This window comes from Ursus americanus, chromosome 28 (assembly GCF_024610735.1).
Source record: "Ursus americanus isolate L20-20 chromosome 28, mUrsAme1.1.p, whole genome shotgun sequence".
Lineage (NCBI taxonomy): Eukaryota > Metazoa > Chordata > Mammalia > Carnivora > Ursidae > Ursus > Ursus americanus.
Genome location: NC_142154.1, coordinates 37,514,712 through 37,539,361, shown reverse-complemented (window position 1 = coordinate 37,539,361; position 24,650 = coordinate 37,514,712). Strand labels below are relative to the sequence as shown.

Here is a 24,650-nt window from a genome sequence, read left to right as displayed (position 1 = left end):
CCGCCTCTGGCCGGAAGCCCCCTCCCCCTCCCTCCGCCCTGTCCCCCACACCCTCTGTCCCCTCCCAGTCCCTCTCCCTCGGCGGGTCGGGGAAGCCGCTCTCCGCCCTGTCCCTCCCCCTTCCTCCGTTCCGGCTCCTCCGTCCAGTCCCCAGACCCACGCCCGGCCCCGCCCAGGCCCCGCCCCCAGCCCCGGCCCCGCCCCCCCGTTTCCCGCTCCGGCCCCGGGCCTCCCAGCCCCGCTATTCCCTTCCCCAGGCCCCGCCCCTTGGCCCCCGGAAGCCTCTCCCCGCCCCCAACCCCGCCCCCCCGAAGTTTCTTGGGCCCCCGGCGGCCCTCGGGACAGAACGCAGAGAGCCGCCGCCCGAGCGGGTGTGCATGGAGGTGGCGGAGCCCGCGCGGCGCGGGGAGTGAGCGGCGGAGCGGCGGGACTTCAGCGGACTCGCGATGGAGGAGGAGGTGAGGGCCGGGCCAGGCGGTGGGCTGGGGCTGGGATCTTCGAGCCCCTCACTTTTGTTGGGGTCGCAGGCTCAGGCCCTTGTTCCAACCAACCCCTCTCCCGCGGGACTCCCGAACACCCAACCCCTACCCCACCCCCATCCTCCCAGGCAGAGCCTAGGCAGTTGGAGCAGGGGCTAGGGTTCCGCGTCCCGCACTTCGCAGACCCATCCTCCTTCGTTATCTCCTTGTCTTCTCTCACCAACTGTGGGCATCGCGGTGGTTATTGTTCCCATTCGTTTGACGGAGAGACTGAGGCTCTGGTCAGTTAACGACTCGCTGAAAGTGGCTTGGATTACTGGGCTCGAACCCGGTTACCGTTGACACCCCGTGCTTGCCAGGTCTGACCCTGAGGAGGTAGACCGAGTGTGTGTGGGGGAGGTGTCTGTGGGTTTCAGAGTCCCTGTCTCAAGGAATCTTGAGGCCGTGACCGTGTCTGGTGTTGAAAACTGGAGAAGTTGCGTTTTTCTCCCCTCTCTATAAGTCCCTGTGATCCTCTTTCCCCTACCCTCTCCTCTCCCTTTCCTCGGAGTCAGGCCCACATAGGGGCTGATCCTGGTCCCTACCTTCCCCACCTCCTTGGGAGAGCCAACTGCCTGGCGGAGCCGGGAGACTGGATCAGCAGTGTCCCTTGAGCTTCCCTCTTCCCCCTCAGGACCCTCTTGGTCTGGACTAGGGTCAGGCACTCAGTGACCCCTCCCTTGACTTGTAAACTCAGTTCTCCCAGTACCCCCCCTCATGGAAGCACACAGTGAGCACTTAATGTGTACCTGTGGAATGAATAAATTAGAGCTGGGGCTCTAGGGTCTCAAGGACTTTGCTTCTTGTCCCCTGAGGGGGTCTCAGCTTTTGCCCCTCCGAGCCCAAGGAAAGGGGAGGTGTCTGCCAGGATGGGTGGAGAGGAAAGATGATTCCTTCACTCTTGGGGCAACCCTGGCGAGCTGGGGAGCCCTTGGTGTTCCCGGCTGTTTGTGTGCACATCAGTGTCCAGCTCCCTACTTCCCGGGGCCACTGTCTGTTAGGGTTTCCTCCAGGCCTGGCCCTGCATTTCTGTGGGATGGTAGATAAGTCACTTCCCCTCTCAGCCTGCATTTCCTCTTCTATAAAATATAGGGCTTGGCCTCCTCCCCAGGTCTTATGTGATTGTGTCCCCTTCTCTCAGAGTGGGTGGAAGTAGGGGACAAAGTCAGGCCACTATGATTTGCTGTGGTTTCTTGCTGACAGGGGTGGGGCTGCCCTCCCCCACTCCAGGCCCCTGCTGTGAGGGTTGGACTGTCTGGTTATGGCCCCTCCCCTTCTCCCAGAGGATGTGGGACAGGATTACTCCATCTCCTGATCTGCTCTGGCCCCCAATTAAGGGAAGTTCTCCTGGGGCCTCCTGGGCCGATGGTTTGTCTTGTGGCCAGCCCAGCCCAGCCTTGCACTCCCTCTGGTTCTGAGTTTCTAGCATTGCCACTTACTGACTCCCAGATGCCAAAAGCTCCCCACATACTTAAGCCATCTAAGGTCTTGCCCACCTCCTCCACCCACAGTCAGGGGCTCCCTATCTCCTACCTCCCCTTAGGCATCCGTAATTCTTTTCCTCCCATTTCTTCTAATCAATTCTTTTTTCTGTAGGTCTCAGTGCCCATCTTTGTTTCTCTAAAACACCTCTTAGATCATAGGCACCTGCTGTGCCCCATGACCTCAGGCTGGCCTCATCACCTCATGTGGCTGTTTTTAGCCCTCCCCCTAGCTTTGAGCTTTCTCCCCGTGCCCCAGCTACCCTGGTGCCAAGCCCCCTTGGCTTCAGTGGCTTCCTGTGCAACAGCTTGGTAGTCCTTGTCAATCTGAGGCTTAGTGAAGAAGTGCAAGTCTGGGCACTGGGCATTTGTCCACTTGAGTTATCAGGGCCTAAGTTTCCCCATCCATAAAATGAGGGGGTGGGCAATCCACAAATATGATTGCTATACATGTAAAAGCTTTGAAAACTGCAAATATTGTGCGATATTGTTGCTGCCACTGGAGTAAGGTTAAAAACCCCAAACCTAGGCTTTCTTTCCTGGCTCTGCCCTGGGGTCCTGCTGCCCCCTACCTCTTCCCTCTCATAGTTGTGCCTTTCTCTGGCTCAGCCTCTAGTGGCCTCCAGGCTGCCCATTTGCCCAGTGTCCTGTCCCAGCCCTGGTTCTGTGACCTTGAGCTAATCTCTTGCCCCTTCTGGGCTATACTTTCTCATTCGGTAATGAAGGGGTTGAGTGTAGGGTCTTTGATACCCTTTGTGTCCTTCCTTCTCCTCTGGATCAAGGTATGTGTCTCTTTCCTTTCTCACACTCCTACTAAAACCTTAGCTTCTCCAAGGGCTTCCCAAACTAATCCAAGCCCTTAACCCACCAGAAAGCTAGGGCTGAGGTTACCCTCCAGGTAGGTCCTGTATTCTCCCAAAAGGCTGGGGCCCTTGAAAGCAGGGGATGCCCTCCCTACCTCCAGACTGAGGACTTTGCCTGTGCAGGGTCTATGTTGCCCTCATCAGATCAGCGGTTCCCTCCGGGCAGAGCCTGTGCTTCCTCCCTGGGACCCCATCCCAGCCTCTGACACAGTAGGTTCTTAGCATAGTCTGGTCAGCACATCATTGGGTTTTAAGCAAAGGGCAAGGGCATAAGCTCCCTGTGATGTGAGGTGCCAGCAAGGTTTCTCCTACTCGTCTCTGTCTCTCTGTTATGGCCTGTGTTGTGGCTTTCCACCTGTTCCCTTCTGTGCACAGGGTTAGGGTGACCTGGCATCTTTTTCTTAAAGGAATGACCCAGAGATCCCCCCACCTCAGGCAAAGGGGAGCCAGGCTGATGCTCAGGGGTGCTTCAGGAGATGCTCACAATGGGCAGGGGAGGGTCTGAATGAGGATGGGTGGGAAGAGAGAGGCTGAAACCGGAAGAACAGTGGTCAGCTGGTCAATGAGAAGAGGAGGCTGAGAAACTGGGCTGAGCAAGACAAAACCTCCCCTGTGAGCCCTGCCAAGGGGAGGGGCCGCTTATTAAAATTTACTGGGACATAGTCAGGCCCCCTGGTGGGAGTGTCTGAGGGGCAAGGAGGGGGGCAGGGTGGTGGGTGGCCAGCAAGTGGGACTCTGACCTCCAGCCAGGCCTCCCTTTTTGGAGGCTGTCGCTGAGGCTGATCCCTGACAAGAAGACCCCTCCCTGGGCTTTGGTTCATGCCACCTCCAGCCCCTCAGTTGTCACTCCACCCATCGCCAAAGTGACTTCTTGCTTCAATCCCATCCTGTTCCCACCCATCCCTGAAGAGCCTGGACTTGCTTCTTTAGCTAACTCAGTCATGGTGTTCACTGGGCACTGCTCTATCTACTACACCCTGAGAGGACAGTGGTTAAGGCACAAGCTGCCAGTCTTGCCCCTTGGGAACTTCCAACTGACAGGAAGTTTTCACATGTCAGACAGTGGGTGAGGCAGGCACGGGAAGTCACAAAGGGGAGAGTTTAGAAAGGGGTGTGAGATCCCATGGGGTGCTGGGTGGGCCCCTGAAAAGCAAGAGGCAAGCTTGGAGCTCAGCAGTGGGAGACCAGGCAGCAGCTTCACATTCTACGGCCCCTACCGCTTTGTTTGAGAGACTGAGAGTCTGCAGGCCTAGGAGGTGGCCAACAGCGCTGTAGTTGCTGATGGAGGGGTGTGAAGTGTGGGGTGGGGTTTCCCATCTTTCACTTCTTCCCTTCGTGCCCTGGGCCCGGGCCAGCCTGCAGGGCTCACTGAAGGGGATGAGGCCCCTGCTGGTTATGTGGCTAATGGGGGCTGAACACAGGATCTCTGGTGTTGGGGGTAGTGCATGATCAGATGTGAAAGGGTGCTGAAGTCCCTTCTCTCCCTGGTCAGGGTGGCTCATATCTGGCCTGTAGGCAAGTCTCCCACTTCCTCATTCCTCCATCCAGGAAGACCCTTTGGCACCATCTCACTTCCCCATTCTTCCTGCCTTCTACCAGTTAGGGAGAGGTGGTGAGGGGCACCCCACACTCCTGGAGCTCCTGGGATACTGAAGCCCAGCAGCTAAGCCCAGAAAGGCCTTCTCCTAAATTCTGAACCACGCCCAGGGAAAGGGTCCCTGAGAGCCAGAGGGGACAACAACAATGACAATGATAGCTACCATTTCCTAAGTTAGATGTTCTAGGCACTGCTTTATATGCCATATCTTTATTCAACAAACATTTATTAGCACCCACTGTATGCCATATGCTGTCTAGGTACTGGAGATATTGCAGTAAACAAAGCAAAAATCCTTGCCCTCATGGAGTTAAAATCCTTGCAACTTCTGGTATATCTCCATTTCACAGATGAAGAAACTAAGGCTTAGAGAGGTTACGTGGCTTGCCTCTGGTCTGTGTGACTCTGGGCTTCAAAGCTGACTCTCAGCCAGAGTGTGCAGTTCAGAGGGGTGGGGCCACAGTGAGGACCAGGCTGGGGCTCCCCTGCCGTGATAGAGAGCAAGGAGGCAGTGCCCTGCCCAGCCTCTGACAGCTCACCACACTTCTGCCCAGGCTTGTCCTTCCAAAGGCAGCGGTGGCCACAGGGTATCCCTGGGGAGAGGCGTGCTCCTTTTAACTGGGGCCCCTTTTTTGAACTTTATGTAAATTATAAAGTAGTCAAAATTAGTCAGTGCTAATTTCCTTTTAGCATCCTCTAGATTTGACAGGCTCTTGACCTCCCCCCTTCTACCCTCCCCTTCACACTCACTGCTGTGGGCACCAGTCACTGAAGAAAAGCGGTTAGCAAACTGGTGTATTTTTATTTTCCTTTCACAGATATTTCTTGAGCACCATTATGTGTAAAGGAACAGTGCTAGGTGCTGGGGACCAGAGGTAAATACGACCCTGTCTGATAGGCATGTACCTGACACCCAGCCACCTCAGCAGATAATCGAGGGCCACGAGATGTTCGCGGCTGGTCTAGAAGCTCCAGGGTGGCTGCCCATGTCCGAGAAGAAGACTCAAGTTTACCTCCTGTACCAGCCTGTGGTTGAAGGCAGAATCCTTGGAGCCCTTACCAGATGGATGGCCACCTCCAAGTCCTGGCCTGTGGTGGTGCTAAGAGCAAAGGGCCTCCTGCTTTGGGGCAGGAAGCAGGGGCTGCAGAATGGGTTCTTTTGAAGGGCATGGAGAGGCAGATGACCACCACCTGCCTGCTTCCTCCCATCCTTCTGCTCTTGCCTGAATATCTTCTCCTTTGGGACGCCTTCCTGGGCCACCCAGACCTCAGCCAGGTCCCCCACTGTCCTCTCTCACTCCTTCTTCACACCCCCTTCACTGTTCCCTTCATATTGTTTCATGCTTGTTAATGTATTTGTGTCTGGCGTTTGCTCGGCTCCTCCTTCCCTGCATTGCCAGCTCTGTGAGGACAGAGATGCATTACTCTTGTTCTTCTCTGCTTACTCCAGCACCCGTGATGTTGTAGGTGCTCGGTGTAGCGTTTGTTGACCGGTTGAATGAATCCGTGAGAGGCAGAGTGGTGGAGCTGGAAGAACATGGGGTCAGAGACCTGGTTTGAATTCTGGGTTTGTCCCTCCTGCTGTGTGACTCTGGCAAGTCATCTCCTCTCTGAGCTTTAGTTTGCCTGTACCCCGTGGATAATGATGCTACCACCTCAGAGAGTAGTTACATGGGTTAAGTGTGGGATGATGTATGTAAAACATAATCTGGTGGCTCAGTATTGAGGTGCCTGTTGCTGTCATTATTGTCGCTCCTGTTATTCCTGTTCTTTTTTTTTTTTTTTTTTAAGATTTTATTTATTTGACAGAGGGAGAGAGCACACAAGTATGGGGAAGGGCAGAGGGAGAGGGAGACTGAGTCGGAGCTCGATCCCAGGACCCCGGGATATGACCTGAGCCGAAGGCAGACGGTTAACTGACTGAGCCACCCAGGTGTCCCTATTCCTGTTCTTTCTGACATTGGATTAAGGATATCTGCCTGGGGGGTTGTGGGGAAGCTCATGTGGGATGATATGAGGAGGTATCCAGCAGGGGGACACACCCCTTGTGTGGCCATTGGACAGTGTGGCCCCATGGCAGCAGCCCTCACGGCATGTTCTGGTGCTCTCTTACAGGGTGTGAAGGAAGGGGGCGAGAAGCCTCGGGGAGCGCGGAGGGCAGACAAGGCCGGCTGGATCAAGAAGAGCAGTGGTGGCCTCCTGGGGCTTTGGAAAGACCGGTATCTGCTCCTCTGCCAGGCCCAGCTGCTGGTCTACGAGAATGAGGTAAAGAGCGGCCTGGCCCTGCGGTTGGGGGTGCCAGGGGAGCGGCCAGAGGGATGGCAGCCCAGGCCAGCAGGAGGCTCCCAGAACTGGCGCTGGAATACCTGCTCCACTTTTGACGTGCTGTATAACTGGATTTGGTTCAAGACCTGACTCCGTGGGCGAGTGTCTGATCTTCTCTGGGTCTCAGTGGTGTGGGGACAATACCTCCAGGTGCAAGTTCAGGGCTCCTGGATGAGGGGCTTTTTGAAGTGTATGTACACAGGGACGTGTGTGTCTCCTCAGGGTACATCTATACTGTAACTCCTTGTCATTGGGCTAGATGCCACATAAGTGAATGTTCCAGAAAGCTAAAGCTTGTTCCATTCAGCAGTGATAATAGAAATAAAACTGTGCTCATGCTTGTTTGGGGCTCTTCCATATCTCTTGTATGAGGCGCATAGTAGTCTCATGAGAGTGCCATCATGTTCCAGAAGAATATACTGAGGCCCTAGGGGGCCAGTGACTGGTCAGCATCTCAGTGAATGAAGGAATTGGGACCCAGACCAAATCCAGTGCTCTTTCCACCCATAGATTCTGGCAAGTAAACTCTAAAAGCTTATTTTTGGTGGAAATCCTCTGAAATACGTTGAATATTCTCTACCTTCTTCAACAGAAGGTGTTGGACTAAAAGTGAGTCTGTCCATGGTGGCTCCAAGTCACCTATTACCAGACTATTCCATCCTGCCAGACTATACTTTTCAGCTTTTCTTTTTGCTTCAACGTCAAGCGCCAGTTGCCACTTCTGTCTGTGTGCCTCTCCTAGTCCTCACAGCTGCCCGCTTGAGGCTTGTGCCCCCTCCCATTTAGCAGGCTTGGAACTTGGACAACCAAGGATATTAAAATTGTGTATTAAGTAAGAGTCAATAAAGCTCTGGGTGAAGATCTGAGGAGGAAAGGTGGCTTTACTTGTAGGTGCTGTTTGTGTTCTGGGATTGAGGCCATCAGAAGGCCCGTCCATGGAAAATGGGCTGTCACTGTGTGCCCTTGACAGATGGAATACGTGGGGCAGAACTGGCCTGGAGGCAAAGAAGAGGGATCCTGCCTGTTCCCCACCATCCTTTCTCAGCATCCCTCAGGTTATCTTGGCAAATTCATAACTGTCTCAGGCCAAGAAAGGTTGGGCAACCAGATCTAACTGTTTGGAGGCACTGCCTTTGCAAAGCACCTTGCCTTTCCTGCCCGAGTCCCCAGGCTCATGGAGTTGGGGTGTCAGAGAAGCAGCTGGAGGAGGGCAAGGGAATGAAATGTGCAGACAGCCCCCCAGATGTTCTATCCTGCTGCTGTCACCAAATTGGGATGTGCTATAGCAGCAGCAGGGGGATATTTTTATAATTAAAGGCAGTTGTCACAGCTTCCTGCAGTCCCAGCTGCCATAGGAGTTGAGTGACAAGCACCCAAGTTGTCAGCCTGTCAGGCACTGCCAGACTTGTCCTGGGCACTCTCTCCACATCTGGCCACAACTAGGAAGCAGGAAGGATTTCACATCCCATAAACACGAAACATCTAAATCAGGCTTTTAATAAGTCACTATTAAAAACCTCAGTGCAGTTTCAAGAACTTCGCACTTGGGGGTAGGGAAGGTTGGCCCAGGAGCAGGAATTGAGAAATGCTTATGAGTTCAATTCCTCTTTCTGATGTCAGGAACTAGGCGAGTGCAAATGGCTCTTGGCTGTTTCTTTGCTGTCAGTGAAGCTGACATTCCAAAAATGCTGCCCCCGCCCAGTGCCTGCTGGTTTATCCGTTTTTTCTGAGCTGCAGAAGGGCCAGATGATTCAGCGTTTTGGGTGGGGAGGAGACCCAGGTCAGGCAACCCTGGGGAGAGCTGGGTGGTGGAGATGGACTGACTTTTTGTTCCCAGACAGAGGAGGGTGTGTTTGGGCCAGTAGTTGTGCAGTTGAGGGAGGCCTGTGCACATGGGGCAGGTGAGCTGCTCTTTCTGGGACCAGGCATCCTTCCCCAGGCAGCTTCCTTTCTCTAGATGCAGGTAGGAGGGGACCTCCTGGAGTCTCATACTGGGTCAGGCATTCAGTCCAGCAGACTAGTCCTATGTGTGTGCCTCTTGAGGGCTGCCTTTTGTAAGGCACTGTAGGGGGAACCAGACACATATGCAGCACAGGGTAGAGAGAGATGCCCAGCAGGGAGTTAGGACTGTTCTTCCCCATGGGAGGGTGGCCCTAGCACCTCACACGGTGCCTATGCCTGGCAGGTGCTCTGTGGGTGGGGGACCTCAGAGGAGAGAGAGAGCACCAAGGCTCAGGCTTGGGGGTATGGCAGGGAGCTTCCTGGAGCAGGTGGATCTTACTAGCCCTTGTGTGGAGTGGAGGAACTTGGGAATGATTGGAGACTAGGGGTTGGAAAAAGATGCTTGGAAGCAAAAATGGGAAAAGACACTTAACTGACCCTGGATGGGAAAGATCTGGCCACCCTGGCCATCTATGTGTTCCCCTTCCCCTGAGGGCCCAAACAGAGAGCAGGTCAGTGGTTATTGCCCTTGGCTATACAGTCATCTCCTTTGAAAAATATGGATACCTAGACTCCATCCTCCAGAGGTCCTGATGAAATTGGTCTGAGACGTTGCCTGGGCATTTTAAACTGGGGTTTTTTAAGCTCCCAGGTGCTATCATGGTTGAAAATCTCTGGTGTAGAGCAGAGGTTCTCAAACTTTTGCATACATCATAATCACCTGAAGTGCTTGTTAATCATCAGACTGTTAGGCCCCTTCTCCTATGCATAGGTTATGATTTAGTGGGGATGGGACCTGAGAATTTGCAGTTCTAACAAGTTCTCAGGCGCTGCTGCTGCTGCTGGCCCAGGTACTACACTTGGAGGACCACTGAGACAGAGCAACCTGTTGCTAAGGCATTGATCACCAAGCCTCTGACTGTGGCTGGAAGGAGTGTGGTGTGCTAGAAAGAGCTCTGGCCTGGGAGGTAGGAAGTAGCTTTGTGTTTGGCCCTGCCCCTTACATTTGTGTCTGTGTCCCTTGGGCAAATCAGTTCACCTCCAGGCCTCATTCTTTCCTGTATACAGTGAGGCAAAAACTGGGGCTCTAGGCTTTCAGGGTGATTGAGAGGCTCAGGAGATTCAAAGAAGCAAAAGTGTCAGGGGCTCTTCACATATGCAGATTATCATGGAGGGAAATCAGGGCATTTCCTCTGTAAACAACTGAGTCACTGTCTCTCAGATACATTCCACCAAAGACTTCAGAGCACCTAGGCAGTCCTGCTGGGTGCTCTTGCTGGCTCTCTGAGTGAGGTCCAAGAGCAAGCATGTCCTTAACTTGTTGGCCAGCCTCTAGGGCAGCTCTCCCTTCCAATCCCCACCCCCAGGGCTTGCCGCTTCTTCCCTGGGTGCTCAAGGGTGAGAAACACAGCACACTGAGAAGTTGTTCCAGCTGGTTTCCCCTGGTAGAGGAAGGAACTGACCATCCCTGAGTGGGGAGCTTGTCCCAGGTAGCTTGCTGGAAAGGCACCTGATAGGCGGAGCCCACATGGAGAAAATACTCCAGTGCCAGGGCTGGTTGGCAGGAAGGCAGCCCAGCCAGTGTCCAGGGGTGGCCTAGAAGAGGCTGGCCACTGGTCTTCTTAGTGACGAGGCCTCAGGGTGGCAGGTTAGTGAAGGGATTGCTGTTGAAGGAACTCTTGCCCTCTCCATTGGGTAGGCCATAGAAAGTGGCCTCTCCACCTAGCCAGGGGTCAGTGGAGGAAGATGCCAAGTGGGGAAGTCAGTTCAGGACCATTGTGGTAAGGCAGGGGATGCAGCCCAGATGTGCCTAGTTCACGCTTCCCTCTGCAGCTCTGCCTGGAAAACCTTTTTTTTTTTTTTTTCTCGTTTTCTGACATCCTCCTCCCTCTTCTAGGCTACTTGTTCCACAGATCTCTGCGCAGCCTCTGGGCCTGCTGGACCCCCAGGTACCCTCTCCTAAGTCTCTCCAGCTTCCGCTGTTTCCTCCTTTGGCCTTAGGCATTTGAGTCAGCCCTGCTACCCACCTCCAGGCTGGGTGACCCATTTCTTATGTGGATGCCGAGCCTTGAGGGCATCTTCCAGTCAGCGCGGACTGAACACTGTCTACTTGCTGGGGTCGGAATACCACATCTTGGTGATTGATTGGCAGCCCAAGTTTGCCTTCTGACCGAGTGATGCCCTCACTCACTGAGATCAGGGTCTGAGGTGGGACCTGGGTGTTTGAGGGTCTGGCTGCATCTGGCTCTTACCAATTCATGTTCCCTCTGTCTCCCTCCCCAGGATGAGCAGAAGTGTGTGGAGACAGTGGAGCTGGGCAGCTATGAGAAGTGCCAGGACCTTCGTGCCCTCCTCAAGCGGAAACACCGCTTTATCCTGCAGCGATCCCCGGGGAACAAGGTAGGGCTATGCCCACTGCTGCCTGACCTTCCTCCAGGCCAGGGTGGTTTGGGAAGATCACCCCTGGAAGGCTCTCTTAAGGCAGGCCGGGCCCTTGGATATAGCCTCTGGAGGATCTCTGGAGTGTGGCTGAGGCCCAGACCCAGGGGCTGCCACAGGTGGACCTTTTACTCATTTTGGCCTGGAGTCTCTAGAGCCCCTGGTTGATAAGGAGATTCATTTAGGGCTCTGCTGAGAGGTCTGGTTCCCTCTCCCCTTTCAGGCTCCGGGGCCTCCTTCCCAGGCTGTAGTTAGAGGTGGGGCCCTTGGCCTGCCCCACACCCTGGACACATGAAGCGCAGGGCTGAGACAGGAAAACTGGGGAATGAGGCCTTCAGCTTGCCAGGCCTGCAGTACCCTGATGTTGTCTGGGGCGGAGGGGAGGCTGTGACCTCCGCTTCATCTCAGCCTTCGTGGGTGGGCCACCCCTCCTGCCTCCATCCTGGACTCAGTGCTCAGAGACCTGCAGCCCCCCACCTTTCCCCCTTTGCACTTTCCCTTTCTTGGCTGAAGCTGGAGAAGGTCTCTTGCCTGGGAGGTTCTTCCCCTGGGACACGCTGTGTGTGCAGATGATGTTTGCTGTTTGCACCACATTTCTCTGGCAGGGAGTCTGGGTGGGTGTTGAAGCATGGTATAGTTTCACAGATGTCAGGAGGGAGTTCAGATTTGAGGCTGGCGCGTATAGCACCTCTCCAGCTCGCGCCCATCTGCAGCTGGGCCACGCCTCACCCCAACCCCTGCACGTCATGCGGAGCCTCGCAGAGCGAGGCTGAGTCACAGAGGTTGGGGGTTGGGGAGCATCTGGTCTGGGCCTGCTAGAGGCCATTCTGTTCTCCCCCAGCTTTAAGGGCCAGGAGCCTAAGTCCTTTGATCCCCAGGGCTCTGGGCCCTGGAGTAGGCTGTGATATGTTACTCACTAACCCTTTGTTCAGCTCCACAGTGGGTGGGACATGGAGGCAACTGGGGAGCTCTGGGAATTGGGGGAAGAGTCCAGGTTTCTGGTGCTGTGACGGTTCATGGACCCAGGTTTCACTCAACATGTGCTGCTTAGGGCTCTTAGGAAGAGGAGAGCCATACTTTGGTCTTTTAGTCCCATTAGCCCCCTCCCTGTTCTGGAGACCTACTTTCCTCTCTGAGCAGGCGTTGTCGTTGGTGTGTGAATGAGTGACATGCAGAGCACGTCATATGTGAAGGTCTGGCGTGTGTGTGTGTACCTCTTTATATGCAGGTGAGTGTTCACTTGACATGGGTCTGTCTGGGTCTGTGTGTGTCTCTGAATGAGCTTATGTGGATGTGGGGGGATAGGGCCATGCTTCTCTGTCCTCTGCCAGTGCTGTTCTGTGGGCTGCCTCCTTTCCCCAGCTCTAACAATCAGCTGATGGTGGGCTTAGGCGGGTCAGGCCCAGCTCAGGGCGGGCATCACCTTCAGAGAGGCCTGTTTGTGCAGCTGCGTTCTTAGCTGCTTTGGCCAACACCATCCCTTCCACCACCCAGTCCTGCCAAGAGTTCAGGCTCTGGGTGACTCTGGGAACAGGATGATAAGTCGGGGAGATGGGGCTATGGAGCAAGTACTGGGGGCTGCAGGATGGTGGGAGGACAGCACATCCGGTTTCACTCCCCCTGACTCTCACCACCTCAGGAACTCATACAGAGAGCGGGGCTCTCCAGAAGTCAGATGGTGGACTGCCCAGAGCACCATGTCCCCCGCGTCCTCTCACCCTCCTTTCCTATCGCCCTGGGTGTTCCCCATCCTTAGTGAGGCCGCGGGCCGGCCAGGAGGTCACATGACCCTGGCTGTCTGGTCCTGAGGCCGCCTTTTTTTCCCCCCTCTAATCAAATAAACAAAGACTCCAGTGTCTTGCATATCCCTCTCCCCCTGCCTCCCATCTCCACGCCCTTGCCATGAGGTTACAGGCAGCCACTGCCAGGAAGCAGGGTGGCCTAGCTGGGCCTTGCTGCCCTGCTGGTCTCAGCCAGCTTGGCCCATTGCTCTTTCCTGCTGCCTCTCTCCCCCTCCCACTTTTTTCCTCCCTGCCATTTTGTCCGCCCCCCCCCCCCCCCGCCTTTCCCAGGTCATGTGGGCCTATTCTGTGGCCAGTCCTGTTAGCTGTGAAACTTCTTGCAGCGGCTGTGCCCCTGGGGCTTCTTGGAAGGACTTGAGAGGGACCTGGGCGGCCTGTGGCTCTTTGGGACACAGGGCCAGGGGTGGGGCAAGAGGAACAACTTCTTGGTATTCCATTTGTCCCCATTCTGGTCCCCCTTGTGGGTGGGATGCCTGGCTCCTTCAGCCAAGATAACAAGGTTCCTTATAGTGGGACTCGGTTCCATTTAACCGTGTATTCCCTCTCCTAGGGGATTCCTTTGGCTGGTATATAGGTCTTCCTGAGGCCTTCTCCCTCACAGAGCAGAAGAGAACAGAACAGAGGCTGACCCCCTTCCAATCCCCGAGCCTGCCTCAGGGGGGCTGGCTAGTGGGGAAGAACTGCAGCTTGGGTCGGGCACAGTGGTGCTGATCTTGTCCCGCCGAGGCCCTGAGTAGTGAAGAGGCCTGTGCGTTGTGGGTTGGTGGGACCAGAACTCTTAGTTTGACTCCTCAGGCAGTGCTCTTTCTCTGCCCTCCTCTTGCTCCATCTATGGCTGAGTTCAAGTATATGCCTCTGCAGCTCTCCGGCATGCTAAATCCTGCACTAAGCAGGGGCCCCACCATCTCGGGGCCTGCGGGAAGGAGCAGCAGCTGGGCTCCAAGGGGCTGGCCCTGGGCTGCTTTCTGGCAGCCCCTGTCACAGGGTTGGGTGGGCCCTTGCAGAGCCTGAGATGTAGCCGCTGTCCTTCCCTGAGCCCCCTACAGCCCTGATGTCTGGGTTAAGCGGCAGTTGCCAAGGTGCCCTGGGGTTTCTGACTTAACTGCAGATCTGCTGCCAGGATCGAATTTACCCTGGTCATGCAAATGAGCATTTGGCTGTGCCTGGCATGGGGAGGTGGGTGGGACCCAAGGCCCCGTATGAGAAGGAGGCGGCAGCCAGGAGGAAGTTATATAACAACGATGCTGCGGGGGCCAGGCAGACTGTGGTGTTACATAACATAGAGGGTGGCAGGAGGGAAGGCGCTATCTAACACCAGGGTGGGGGATGGGCAGGCTGGCGACCCGCCCGACCAAGAACTAGGGCATCTTGAGGTCAGAGTGGGCAGTGGCCCAAAAATGGGGCAAGGGAAGGAACTGTGGGCTAATTCATTTATTTATTGGCTCATTCATTAAGTATTTACTGAATACCTACTGTGTGCGGGGCCCTGGCTTTAGTCGTGTTTAATTCCCTCAGCATTGCTTTTGGGTAGGCATGATCCCTTTATCCAGATGAGGAAACTGGGACTGTTTTGTCAGAAGGAAGGCAATGGTGGTAATTCCTGTTACTGAGCACTCACTCTGTGCCCAGCTCCAGATTTAACACTTTAAACTTTTTTTTTTTAAGATTTTATTTATCCGTTTGAGAGAGAGAGAATGACAGAGTGAGAACATGAGAGGGGGGAGGGTCAGAGGGAGAAGCAGACTCCCCGAGGAGCATGGAGCCGGATGTGGGACTTGATCCCGGGACTCCAGGATCATGGCCTGAGCCGAAGGCGGTCGCTTAACTGACTGAGCCACCCAGGCGCCTGAGATTCAACACTTTAGATACTTATTTGATCTTCACAGCTCCATGAGGCAGGTTGTGGCAGTCTTGACTTTTTACAGATGAGGGAACTAAGGCTCAAGGTCAGCCAACTGTGAGAGGTGTTCTGTCCGATTCAGCGGCCCTACTGCTATGATGTCCACTGTGCAAAGTGGCCCCTCAGTTTGTGTGGCCTTGCTGCTTTACCATTTCCTGTCTGACCTTGGAGCCTGACAGGGAGGGGGCTCTCTGAGCTGCCCTCTGATTCTTTCTTTTTTTTGTTTTTTTTGTTCAAGATTTAAATATTTATTTTTAAGTAATTTCTACACCCAATGTGGGGCTCAAACTCACAACCCTGAGGGATGCCTGGGTGGCTCAGTCAGTTGAACGTCTCCCTTCAGCTCAGGTCATGATCCCAGGGTCCTGGGACCGAGTCCCCCATTGGGCTCCTTGCTCAGCAGAGAGCCTGCCTCCCTCTGCCTGTCACTCCCTCTGCTTGTGTGTGCTCACTTGCTCTCTCTCTGACAAATAAATAAAATCTTAAAAACAACAACAACACCTCACAACCCTGAGATCAAGAGTCTCATGCTCCATGGACTGAGTCAGTCAGGTGCCTCTCTGATTCTAATGTATGAGCTGGGAGCTGCTGCCTGAGATGAGAAGGGACCCCTGGGGTGGGGTGGGGTAGGGTGTAGTGTCAGGAGTCTTGGAATTACTTTAGGTCACCTTGGCCAGCTCCCATCCCATCTGTAAGCCTGTTTCCTTATCTGTACAATGAGGGGGTTGGAATTGACGTCCAGGGCAGTTTCTCTTAGTCTGTGATTCAAGGCCAGAAAGAAGACCCTGAGACTTTTTCACTTTCACCCCTGGGGAGCTGCATGTGGCCCTGGTTCCAGGGGGTCTTCACCAATGGACACCCTTCCCACCTGTCACCTCTGTCACTGTACTCAACCTGGTGTGGACATACACTGGGACTCCTACTTTATGGAGGAAACAGGCAGCCTGATCTGGGGAAGTCACATGGAGTATGACCAGATCTTGGCTCTTTTCACAGGGCAAGGTGGATTCCAATCCAGATCTCTGGCAGCATCATGCTGAGAGCCAGCCCCTTCTCTTTTGGATCTGTCCTCTCCCCTCCCGCTGAAGCCCCATGTCAGACATTTTGTGGGGGTCGTTTCAGTTTGCTCCTGGCCAGCTGTGCCAGGGCAGATTTTGGGATCTGGGATGGGAAGCTTTCTTAAGACCCCAAATATGAATTCTGTTAAACATCTGCCATCTACCCTATCCATGTGCCCTGCAGGTCAGTGACATCAAATTTCAAGCAACCAGTGGGGAGGAGAAGGAATCCTGGATCAAAGCCCTCAATGAAGGGATCAACCGAGGCAAGAACAAAGCTTTTGATGAGGTGCGATGCAGTCCTGTGGATGGCTCTGTGTCCCCTTTCCCACCATGTGTGATCTCAGGGAGGATCCCCCACCCTGCCTCAAACAACCCCTTGATTATGTCACTGCTACAAACACTGGGACATCTCTTGTTACCTCACTTAATACTCACAACACTCCTCAGAATAGATGGTAGTGTACCCATTTTAAGGATGAAGAAACTGAGGTGTCAGTAAATTAATTTGTTTTAAATTAAAAAGTGAGTGATAAAGTAGAATTTAACTCGTGACAGCCATGCAGCCTTTTAAACCCAGCCTCGGCTGAAAACAGCTGGTGGCCTAGGCCGGAGAGATCTGGAGGACTGAGCTGAGAGATTTCAGTCAAGTCCAGGCCAGGCTGGCTCTGGCCTTGGGCCTCCCCATCTGTCGGCAATGACCAGCCAGCCCCCTGTACTGTAGTATGACCTGTGGCAACAGAGGCTGTGATCAGGCTTTCAGTAGGCAGAGTATCCCATGGGCCCAGATCTCCTAGGGAGGATTTGTCTTTGGCATCATGGATTCATAGCTATTTGGGTTAAAATGGTCCTGGGGGTCACCTAAACTGACCCCTTGGATTGCAGAAGACTAAGACCTGAGGGAAGGAATCTTCCCAAGCAAGTCCCTCTTAACACCCAGGTCTCCTGACTCACAGCCATGACTCCTATGTCATGTTTTATGAGATTGCATTATGCTTACCCCTTTACTAGCTGGCAAAAATACCCCCTTTCGTGGGTGAGGGGTGATGGGGCATATCATGGGTGTTGGAGGCCACAGGAACGTGGGCTGGCTGTCAACCCACAGTCTTGGTGGAGCAGTCAGGAACAGACACTGTGGAACCTCGCCCCACCCCCACCCAGGGTGGGTCTGACCTTGAGCCTGGACTAAGGGTTAAAGAGTCTTAGTCACATTCCCCATCAAAGACAGGCTGCGCCGGGATTCAGAGTTTGGATTTCCCATGCCAATCTTATTTACTTTTGCTTCCCAGCTACTCCTGACCATCTTTCCTTACCATCAGACAGGATATGCTGTCCTCTAGACACCCTGGCCCAAAGGGGCAGAGGCCCTGCTCTTTCCTGGGCTTTTTTCTTTTCCAAGGGAACTGGGAGAGTGACTGGGGGCATTTTCTGGAAGCCAAGCACCAGGGGATCCTGGGCTGCCTTCTCCCCACTCCCCCAGCTAAGCATAACAGCAGTCTCAGGGCTGCTTGTATATATTTGCAACAGACTGAAGGGTGAGGGCTGGTAGCCCATATCCAGGCAGAAGGACTGAGGCAGAGAGGGAGAGCCTCAGAGTGCTGAGAGATGACAAAGGCAATGTAGGGACAGGAAGAAAAGCAGAACTCCAGACACAGGGAGATGCCTCAAAGAGAGGGCCAGTGGTGGGGCCCTGCCTCTGAGTTGGGTTAATGCCTGGGCATTTCTTCCTCTCCCTGGGGGGCAATGACCTTGTTCCTTCTTCCCAGGTGAAAGTGGACAAGAGCTGTGCCCTGGAGCATGTGACACGGGACCGGGTACGTGGGGGCCAGCGGCGCCGTCCACCTACAAGAGTCCACCTGAAGGAGGTAAGACTTTGCCCCCAGCTTAGGTAGGACAGTTGAGCCTGGGATCCCAGGTCCTTAGGGTGGCAGCCAAGCTTGGGGCCACCTTTTTCCTGAGGACTCTTGGAGTTGGGGCTTCCTGAGTGGTATGCACGGTGTCTGTGTGTGGAAGCTCGTGTGTTACATGTGCTTGGGGGGTAGATATGCCTGCTTTGCTTCTTGAGTCTGCACGCTGGCCTTATCCAGAGTCGGTACCCTAGGTAAACAGAGACCCTGAGGCTAGTCCCTGCCTCTCAGAGCTCAGCTTCCACCTGGAGAAAAGACCTATCTGCAGACTGCTCCAGGCAGAGTTGTGTCTAACTTCTGTACAGAGGAGGGCTCGGAGAGACCAGGCAGGAGAGACCATGGAGGGCCCATTGGCACTGGAGCCGGCCCTTGAAGGATGGGAAGGGTTTCAGTTGGCAGACTTGATGTGAGGGAACCCCCTGGCCAAGGTAATGACCTGAGCTGAGACAGGAGAGTTTGGGGTGTACCGAGTCCCTTTTATGGGAAGATGAGTCTAGGAAGGTGTGTTGAGGGGAGGAAATTGTGGAGGCCTTGAATGCTGGAGCTGGGGAAAGAATGCATGGGAGGGTGTGTTCCAGAGGTCAGTTGAGGCCCGTGGTATGGTGGGTTGGGTTGACGGAGGGAAAGGCAAGGAGCCAAGAAGAGGAAGAAGATGGGCCCTCCAGACTCCAGGAGGGAATGAAAAGGGAGGGGACAATGGGAGAGACACTGGGAAGCAAGAGCCATCTGGGCTTGCCACTGAATACAGTGCTAGCGGAAGCAGACCAGACGGAGGGGAGGGTGGTCCAGAGGTAGACCCAAGCCTGCCGACAGGCTGAATGGAAGCCCTGGGAACAGGGAATTTGGGAGAAGTTATGGGCAGGGTGAGGGGTAAGGGAAGAGCCCTTTTTCAGACCAGTGTTGCTGATGGGGGTGGATGTTGGGAAAAATTTTGGAGGCCAGGAAAGAACCTCAGCAAATACTACATTTGGGGAGTGGGGTCCGGGCAGTAGAGAGCCAAGGAAGAGGAAGCCAGAGAGGTGAATGGCACATCCGGAGAGAGAAGGGCACAGGACATGGGGGTTATCAGCCAGGTTGGCAGCCACAAGTCACAAAGGCAGGACTGGGGAAAGGGGCAGGTGGTGACGTTTACTGCATAAATTTTCTCGAAAAGGAGTTGGCTTAGGTTTGTAAAAGGGTACAGAGCTGGGGGTGCCAGAGGGAAGGGGACCATGGTAGGGAAGGGGAGAAGGGAAGGGGCCAAGGTCATGGAGAGTTTGTTTTTAAAATGAGACAGCCTGTTCATGCCTGTCAGCTGAGGGAATAAAGCCTGCAGAAGGAAAGACTGATGTAACCAGAGAGAAAGGGAGTGCCTGAGGGGGAGGGCTAGGTGTTAGGGGAGGGCTGGCCTGGGAGGGAGAGACCCTCTGAGAAGAATTCAGGGAGGGACTCATATCCCAGTGACTGAGTGAGCGTATGTGTTGGCCAGATCATCTGTGCATGGTAAAAGGGGGTGAGGGTCCCAGCCAAGTCCCCCACCATGAGGGACCTTGGGAGAGGCCTCCAGCCCTGCTCCAGGGCCTCTGAGGCTCCCTGGGAGGGTCTCCATCACCATGGGGCTGCTGGGTGTCCCTGTGGGTTCCTAGGGCCATGTGGGGGGGGCAGCTGCCTACTTGGCGCAGCTGTCCTCCTCTGGCGGTCAGCTGTGGTCTGGGGCCACATCTGTCGGCATGAGGAGAGTAGGCACTAGCTACTGAGCAGCTGGGCAGTCAAAGGCTGCAGAGAACTGGGCTGGAGGGCCGGGTGTGAGGCTGGCTGGCGATCAGACAGCAGTCTCCAGGGAGGGGAAGCAGAAGCTAGTGGGTTCCAGACAACTTGGGAGACCATGTGTGAGTCCTGGTCCCACTGCGCCCCTGAGTGGGTGGTTGCACAGATGGGATCCTCCCAAGACCAAACAGCCAGAAAGGGGGCAGAAGCAGGGCTGGAACCACGTCCCCTGCTGCCCAGGCCAGTACAGTTGCCACTAAAAAGCAGTCTCTTTCACAGGCTGGGGCACCAAGAGGACTAGGCTCTGACTTCCTGGCTTGTGATTCCAAAACAGGGAGTTCTATGGGAGTGAGGGAGAGGAGAGGATTCATCAGAGAATCACTTCAGCTTCTAATCACGTGGCCTTGGAAGCCAGGGCAGAAAATGAGGGGCTGGGGGCCTGGGCAGCCTGGATGGGAAGGCTTGAATACCCTTATGGGTGGGCACATCAGACCCAAATGCCATTCATCCAAGATGACGCCCATATACTGTCCCCTACCAGGTAGCCAACGCAGCTTCTGATGGGCTTTCGCGCCTGGACCTCGAAGTTCCAGATAGCGGGCCACCGGTGTTTGCCCCCAGCAATGATGTCAGTGCAGCCCAGCCCCGGGAGATACTGAAGCCCCCTATGCCTCCTGCCAAGCCTTCCCCAGCGCCTGAGACGACCAGCCTTGGTGATAGCGTGGAGACCCCTGCTGGGGAGGGAGCCCCATCCCCTATCTCAGCAAGCTCTGAGTCCCACCCTGGGAGCCAAGAGGACTCAGAGACACCAGTGCAGGAGGACAGTGGCTCTGAGCAGCCCCCCAACAGGGTCCTGCCTGACAAACTGAAAGTGAGCTGGGAGAATGCCAACCCCAAGGATCCCCCTGACTTTGAGAGTACAGAACTCCAGGTGTCCTGCTCCGAGACTCCTGAGGCTGTGCCCAAGGAGGGTGGGAAGCCCCCTACACCCCCACCCAAGATCTTATCAGAGAAACTGAGAGCCTCCATGAGTGGGATGGGGCCTTCTGGGCCAGTCCAGAGTCCTGAGGCCTCTGAGACCTCTGCCCCAGACCCAGCGGAGATCTCAGTGAATGGCACGGATGACAGTCCCGAGCCCATCAAGCCACCCCAGGCCTCAGGCGTCCCAGAAACTCCCCCAGAGGATGCAACAACACCCACAGCACTGCCCCGCTGGGACCTGCCATCTCATTTCCATCCCCGCTGCTCCTCCCTGGGGGACCTGCTTGGGGAAGGGCCCCGGCGTCCACGGCAGCCTGGAGAACGGCTGTATCGGGCCCAGCTGGAGGTGAAGGTGGCCTCAGAACAGACAGAGAAACTGTTGAACAAAGTGCTGGACAGTGAGCCTGCCCCCGTAAGTGCTGAGACATTGCTCAGCCAGGCTGTGGAGCAGCTGAGGCAGGCCACCCAGGTCCTACAGGAAATCAGAGATCTGGAAGAGCTGAGCCAGGAAGCACATGGGCTACAGGAGAAGCGGAAGGAGCTGGTGACCCTCTACAGGAGAAGTGCACCCTAGGGCCTGCCGGGCCAGGGCACAGTCCCTCCTAGCCCGCCCAGTCCATCATAGCCCAACCCTGCCAAGAAACATGCTTCTGCTGAGGCTGCAGAAGGGCCATTAGGCATGTTGGGGGTATGGCCAGGACCTGCAGAGATTCCTGGTATCCTTCCCGCCCTGCCCTGGCTAGTGGGGCCAGGGGCCACCCAGGGCCACTATCTGGCTATCTGGCCTAGCCTCTGGGTTCTGGGCTCTGGGCTTGGGCTGGAAGCACACACTTGGTTGCTTGCATGGTTGTTCTGAACTGCCCCAGGGCTTTAGCACGGCACTTGGGGTTTCTGGGGGTGACATCATCTCTGCTTCCCACCCCCAGTAGTTTACATTCCTGACTTCTGAATAGAGCACAGCTGAGCCCCCCCCCCCACAGCTCCCACGTCCAGATGTTTCCGGGCACAGAGCCTTATGGCAGAGGCAGCTCCGAGCCATAACCAACCGTCCCCACCCACTACTGCAAGTAGCTGCCAAGGCCCTGGGTCCAAGTTCTAGGTTCTTCCTTCAGCAGAGTGAGACCTGGAATCCAGCTAGGGCCTGTGCAGGCAGGTGGGAGGCAGCTGTGTGAGAAAGCCATCAGATGTGTGGTTCCTCGTTGGGCCTGTTTCCTATTCTGCAGGCCTTCCCCTCTGTTGAGCAGGACTCCATTTTAGGAGGACTCCAGGGTAGAGGAGAAGCTTGAAGGGTCTCCTAGTCTAGTCTATACCCCTGGACCAGCCTGTGTCCAGCCTTGCACATTTCCTATAGAGGTGAGCCCGAGAATGGCTCTGATGTCAACATCAGAAAACCCTGTGTATACTTCATCATAAATCAACCTTCAGAAGAGAAGCCACCTCAACTTCTGAGCCTCCCCAGATGGGATTTATATCTGGGTCTCTGGTTCCTCCTCAACCCACACAAGTCCAATATCCCAATCATTTGTTTGAATGCTGATGGGGGTATGTTGGGGCCTGAAATAACTTCCCTTTTCCCTGTTCCCCCCAACCCTCTGGCTCAGGCCCCAGATGGGCTGCTCCTTCTGAACTTCCTAGTGGAAGGGGCATTTTCTTTCCTGGTCCATGCCTGCAGCCTGGGCCTCTCCCTCTCCGTCCCACTCCCCTCCCCCAATCCCCCCACAGTTGTCCCTGGCTCTGGGAACACATCCAGTCTCCGTCTAGGTGCAGAGCCCCCTGAGAGCCACAGCCACTCTCCCTGGGGCCTGTGGGAGTGGGAGCAGCTTCTGACAGGTCTGCTCAGGGGGTTTCTGCATGTGCACTTTTATTTACTGAACAAGGAGAAAGGAGGGTCACAGCTGCATGCCCTAGCCTTTCTGTCCACTGCCCCATCACCAGTCGTGCCCACTGAGACCTGCCAATGCAGGTCAATGCCTTCTTTACTGTACTTCTACTTTGTTCTTGAGGGTAGTGGCTAGGGATCAAGAGAGGCAGATGTCTACTCTGCAGCCTGTCCTGGGCAGGGTGGAGGTGAACAGCAATCTCCCGACTCATGAGCCCCCACTGGCCTCCTCAGACTACACTCCGTGGACAAAACTAGGTTTCCATGCCACAGTCTGCCTGTCCATCTGCCTTCAGTATGTCATCGGGTGCCCACATCACATGGCCCCCTGCAGTCTTCTCTTAGGGAACAGCTTTCCCCCACCAGCAGCCTGGGCTGGCTGGGGCTTTAGCCGAGTCACCTCTTTCCAGGGACTAGAGCCTCAGTTTCCTCCTCTGATAAGTGACCAGATTGAGCAAGTAGCTCTGGGGCCAACTCAGTGACCCATTGGTTCCTATGGGTTCCCCATGTTGTGGTGGCCCGGGCCCCAAGGGGAAAGCTAGCTTCAACGGGAGGGGTAGAAGGATGGGGAATATGCAGGGGCTGTTTTGCCTGACTCCTCGAGGAGGGTGGCATTCCATGTCTTCTGTTACGAAGCGCCTTTCTTGAAGTTTGGCAATAAATCCCTTTTTATGGAACTTCTCTGCTGCAAGCCTGTTTGTTGGTGTGGGGACGAGCTCCAGGGCTGGCTGGCCTCAAGGAAGCAGAGGGTAGGCTGTGGTTGGTCAGTGGCATCACCGGTCCTTCAAGCTTCTTTCTAGGGCTCCCCTCCCATAGGCTGGGCCCCATCTTTGCTAAACTCAGCCAGGCCCTCCTCCAATTTTACCCCCTACCCACCCCTGCCTACATTGTTTCTATAGGCTGGGAGCTAAGTGTCATAACAACGCTTTTCCATTTTTAGAGACTATTTGGAAATGATTTCAAACAGAAAGTTGCAAGAACAAGAACAGTACAAGGAACAGCCATGTGTTTTTTTTATCAGATGGACCCATTGGTTTATCTCTTGAGTGCTTTCTGTCTTTAACATATATAATTTTTTTCCCTAATCATTGAGGAATTCATTTTCATGGTCCCTTATCCCTAAGTACTTCAGTGAGCATTTCCTAAGAGTAAGTATATTCTTTTATGTAACCATGATACAGTTAACAACTTCAGAAAATTTACCACCGGTATACTTATTATTGCTCTTATTCCAGTTTTGTCATTTGACCCAATAATCTCATTTATATTTTTCCTTCAGTGTAGGCTGAAATATTACATACATGTCTCTCTAGTCTCCTTTAATCTGAAATGTTTCCACAGCCTTTATCTGTCGTGATGTGGATACATTTGAAGAATACAGCCCTTCCTTCCCACCCCCTTTTTTAAAAGATTTATTTATTTATTTTAGAGAAAGATGGAGAGAGAATCTCAAGCAGACTCCCCACTGAGCACAGAGCCCAATATAGGGCTCGATCCCACTACCCCAAGATCATGACCCGAGCCAAAAACAACGAGTCGGGCACTCGACCGACTGAGCGCCCCCCTCCCCCGCCACCGCTTTTTAATAGAATATTCCTCACTTGGGGTTTGTCACTGTGAAATTTCCTCATAATTAGATTGAAGTTATGGATTCTCAGCCAGAAAACTACATAGGTAAGAGCAGGTCCTTCTCAGAGCGTCACATCCGAGACATACGACCTTCATTTATCCCTCATTGCTGATGTCAATTTTGATCTCCTGGTCAAGGCGTCTGATTTTTCTATTGTATAGTTATGATTTTTCCCCCTGCAACTAATAAACAATCTGTGAGATATTTTAAGACTGCATAAATATGTTGCCCCTCATCAAAATTTCCCTGTCAACTTAGTATTCATTGATGATTCGTGCCTGAACAGGTGTTTCCTATGATGGTTCAAAATGATTCCAGCTGTTACTTTAACCTCAGAGCCTGTCCTGGTTAGGGGTAAGTCTGGGCCCTGCCCACCACACCCCTAATACATCTTAGCAGGATCCCAGGGCTTCACTGAGTGTTCTTTGGGAGCTCCTGGGCCAGTGTACAGAGATTCAGTTCAAACTGCCAAAGTTCAAGTCCCACTCAGAGACTTTGGTGAGTCTTAGCCTCGAAGACCTCAATCTACTCACCTATGAAAAGGAGATGTACAATGCCCCTACTCCTGATGTGAAAAAGCACT

At 54.4% G+C, this 24,650-nt stretch overlaps 1 protein-coding gene across 1 annotated transcript; it reads left to right on the top strand.

Annotated features, from left to right (window-relative positions):
- The first annotated feature begins 325 nt into the window (after positions 1-325).
- On the top strand, positions 326-24,277 carry PLEKHO2 (pleckstrin homology domain containing O2). The gene is made up of 6 exons (XM_045810702.2): positions 326-458; positions 6,575-6,724; positions 11,009-11,125; positions 16,109-16,213; positions 17,691-17,789; positions 20,119-24,277. Exons 1-6 carry the CDS (start codon positions 447-449, stop codon positions 21,130-21,132), a joined length of 1,497 nt encoding a protein of 498 aa, XP_045666658.1. The 5' UTR covers positions 326-446; the 3' UTR covers positions 21,133-24,277.
- The last annotated feature ends 373 nt before the right edge of the window (positions 24,278-24,650 follow it).

Coding starts and splice junctions, on each gene's coding strand:
- PLEKHO2 (XM_045810702.2), top strand. Junction 11,126..16,108: donor AGCGATCCCCGGGGAACAAG/GTAGGGCTATGC, acceptor TGTGCCCTGCAG/GTCAGTGACATCAAATTTCA. Junction 16,214..17,690: donor AGAACAAAGCTTTTGATGAG/GTGCGATGCAGT, acceptor CCTTCTTCCCAG/GTGAAAGTGGACAAGAGCTG.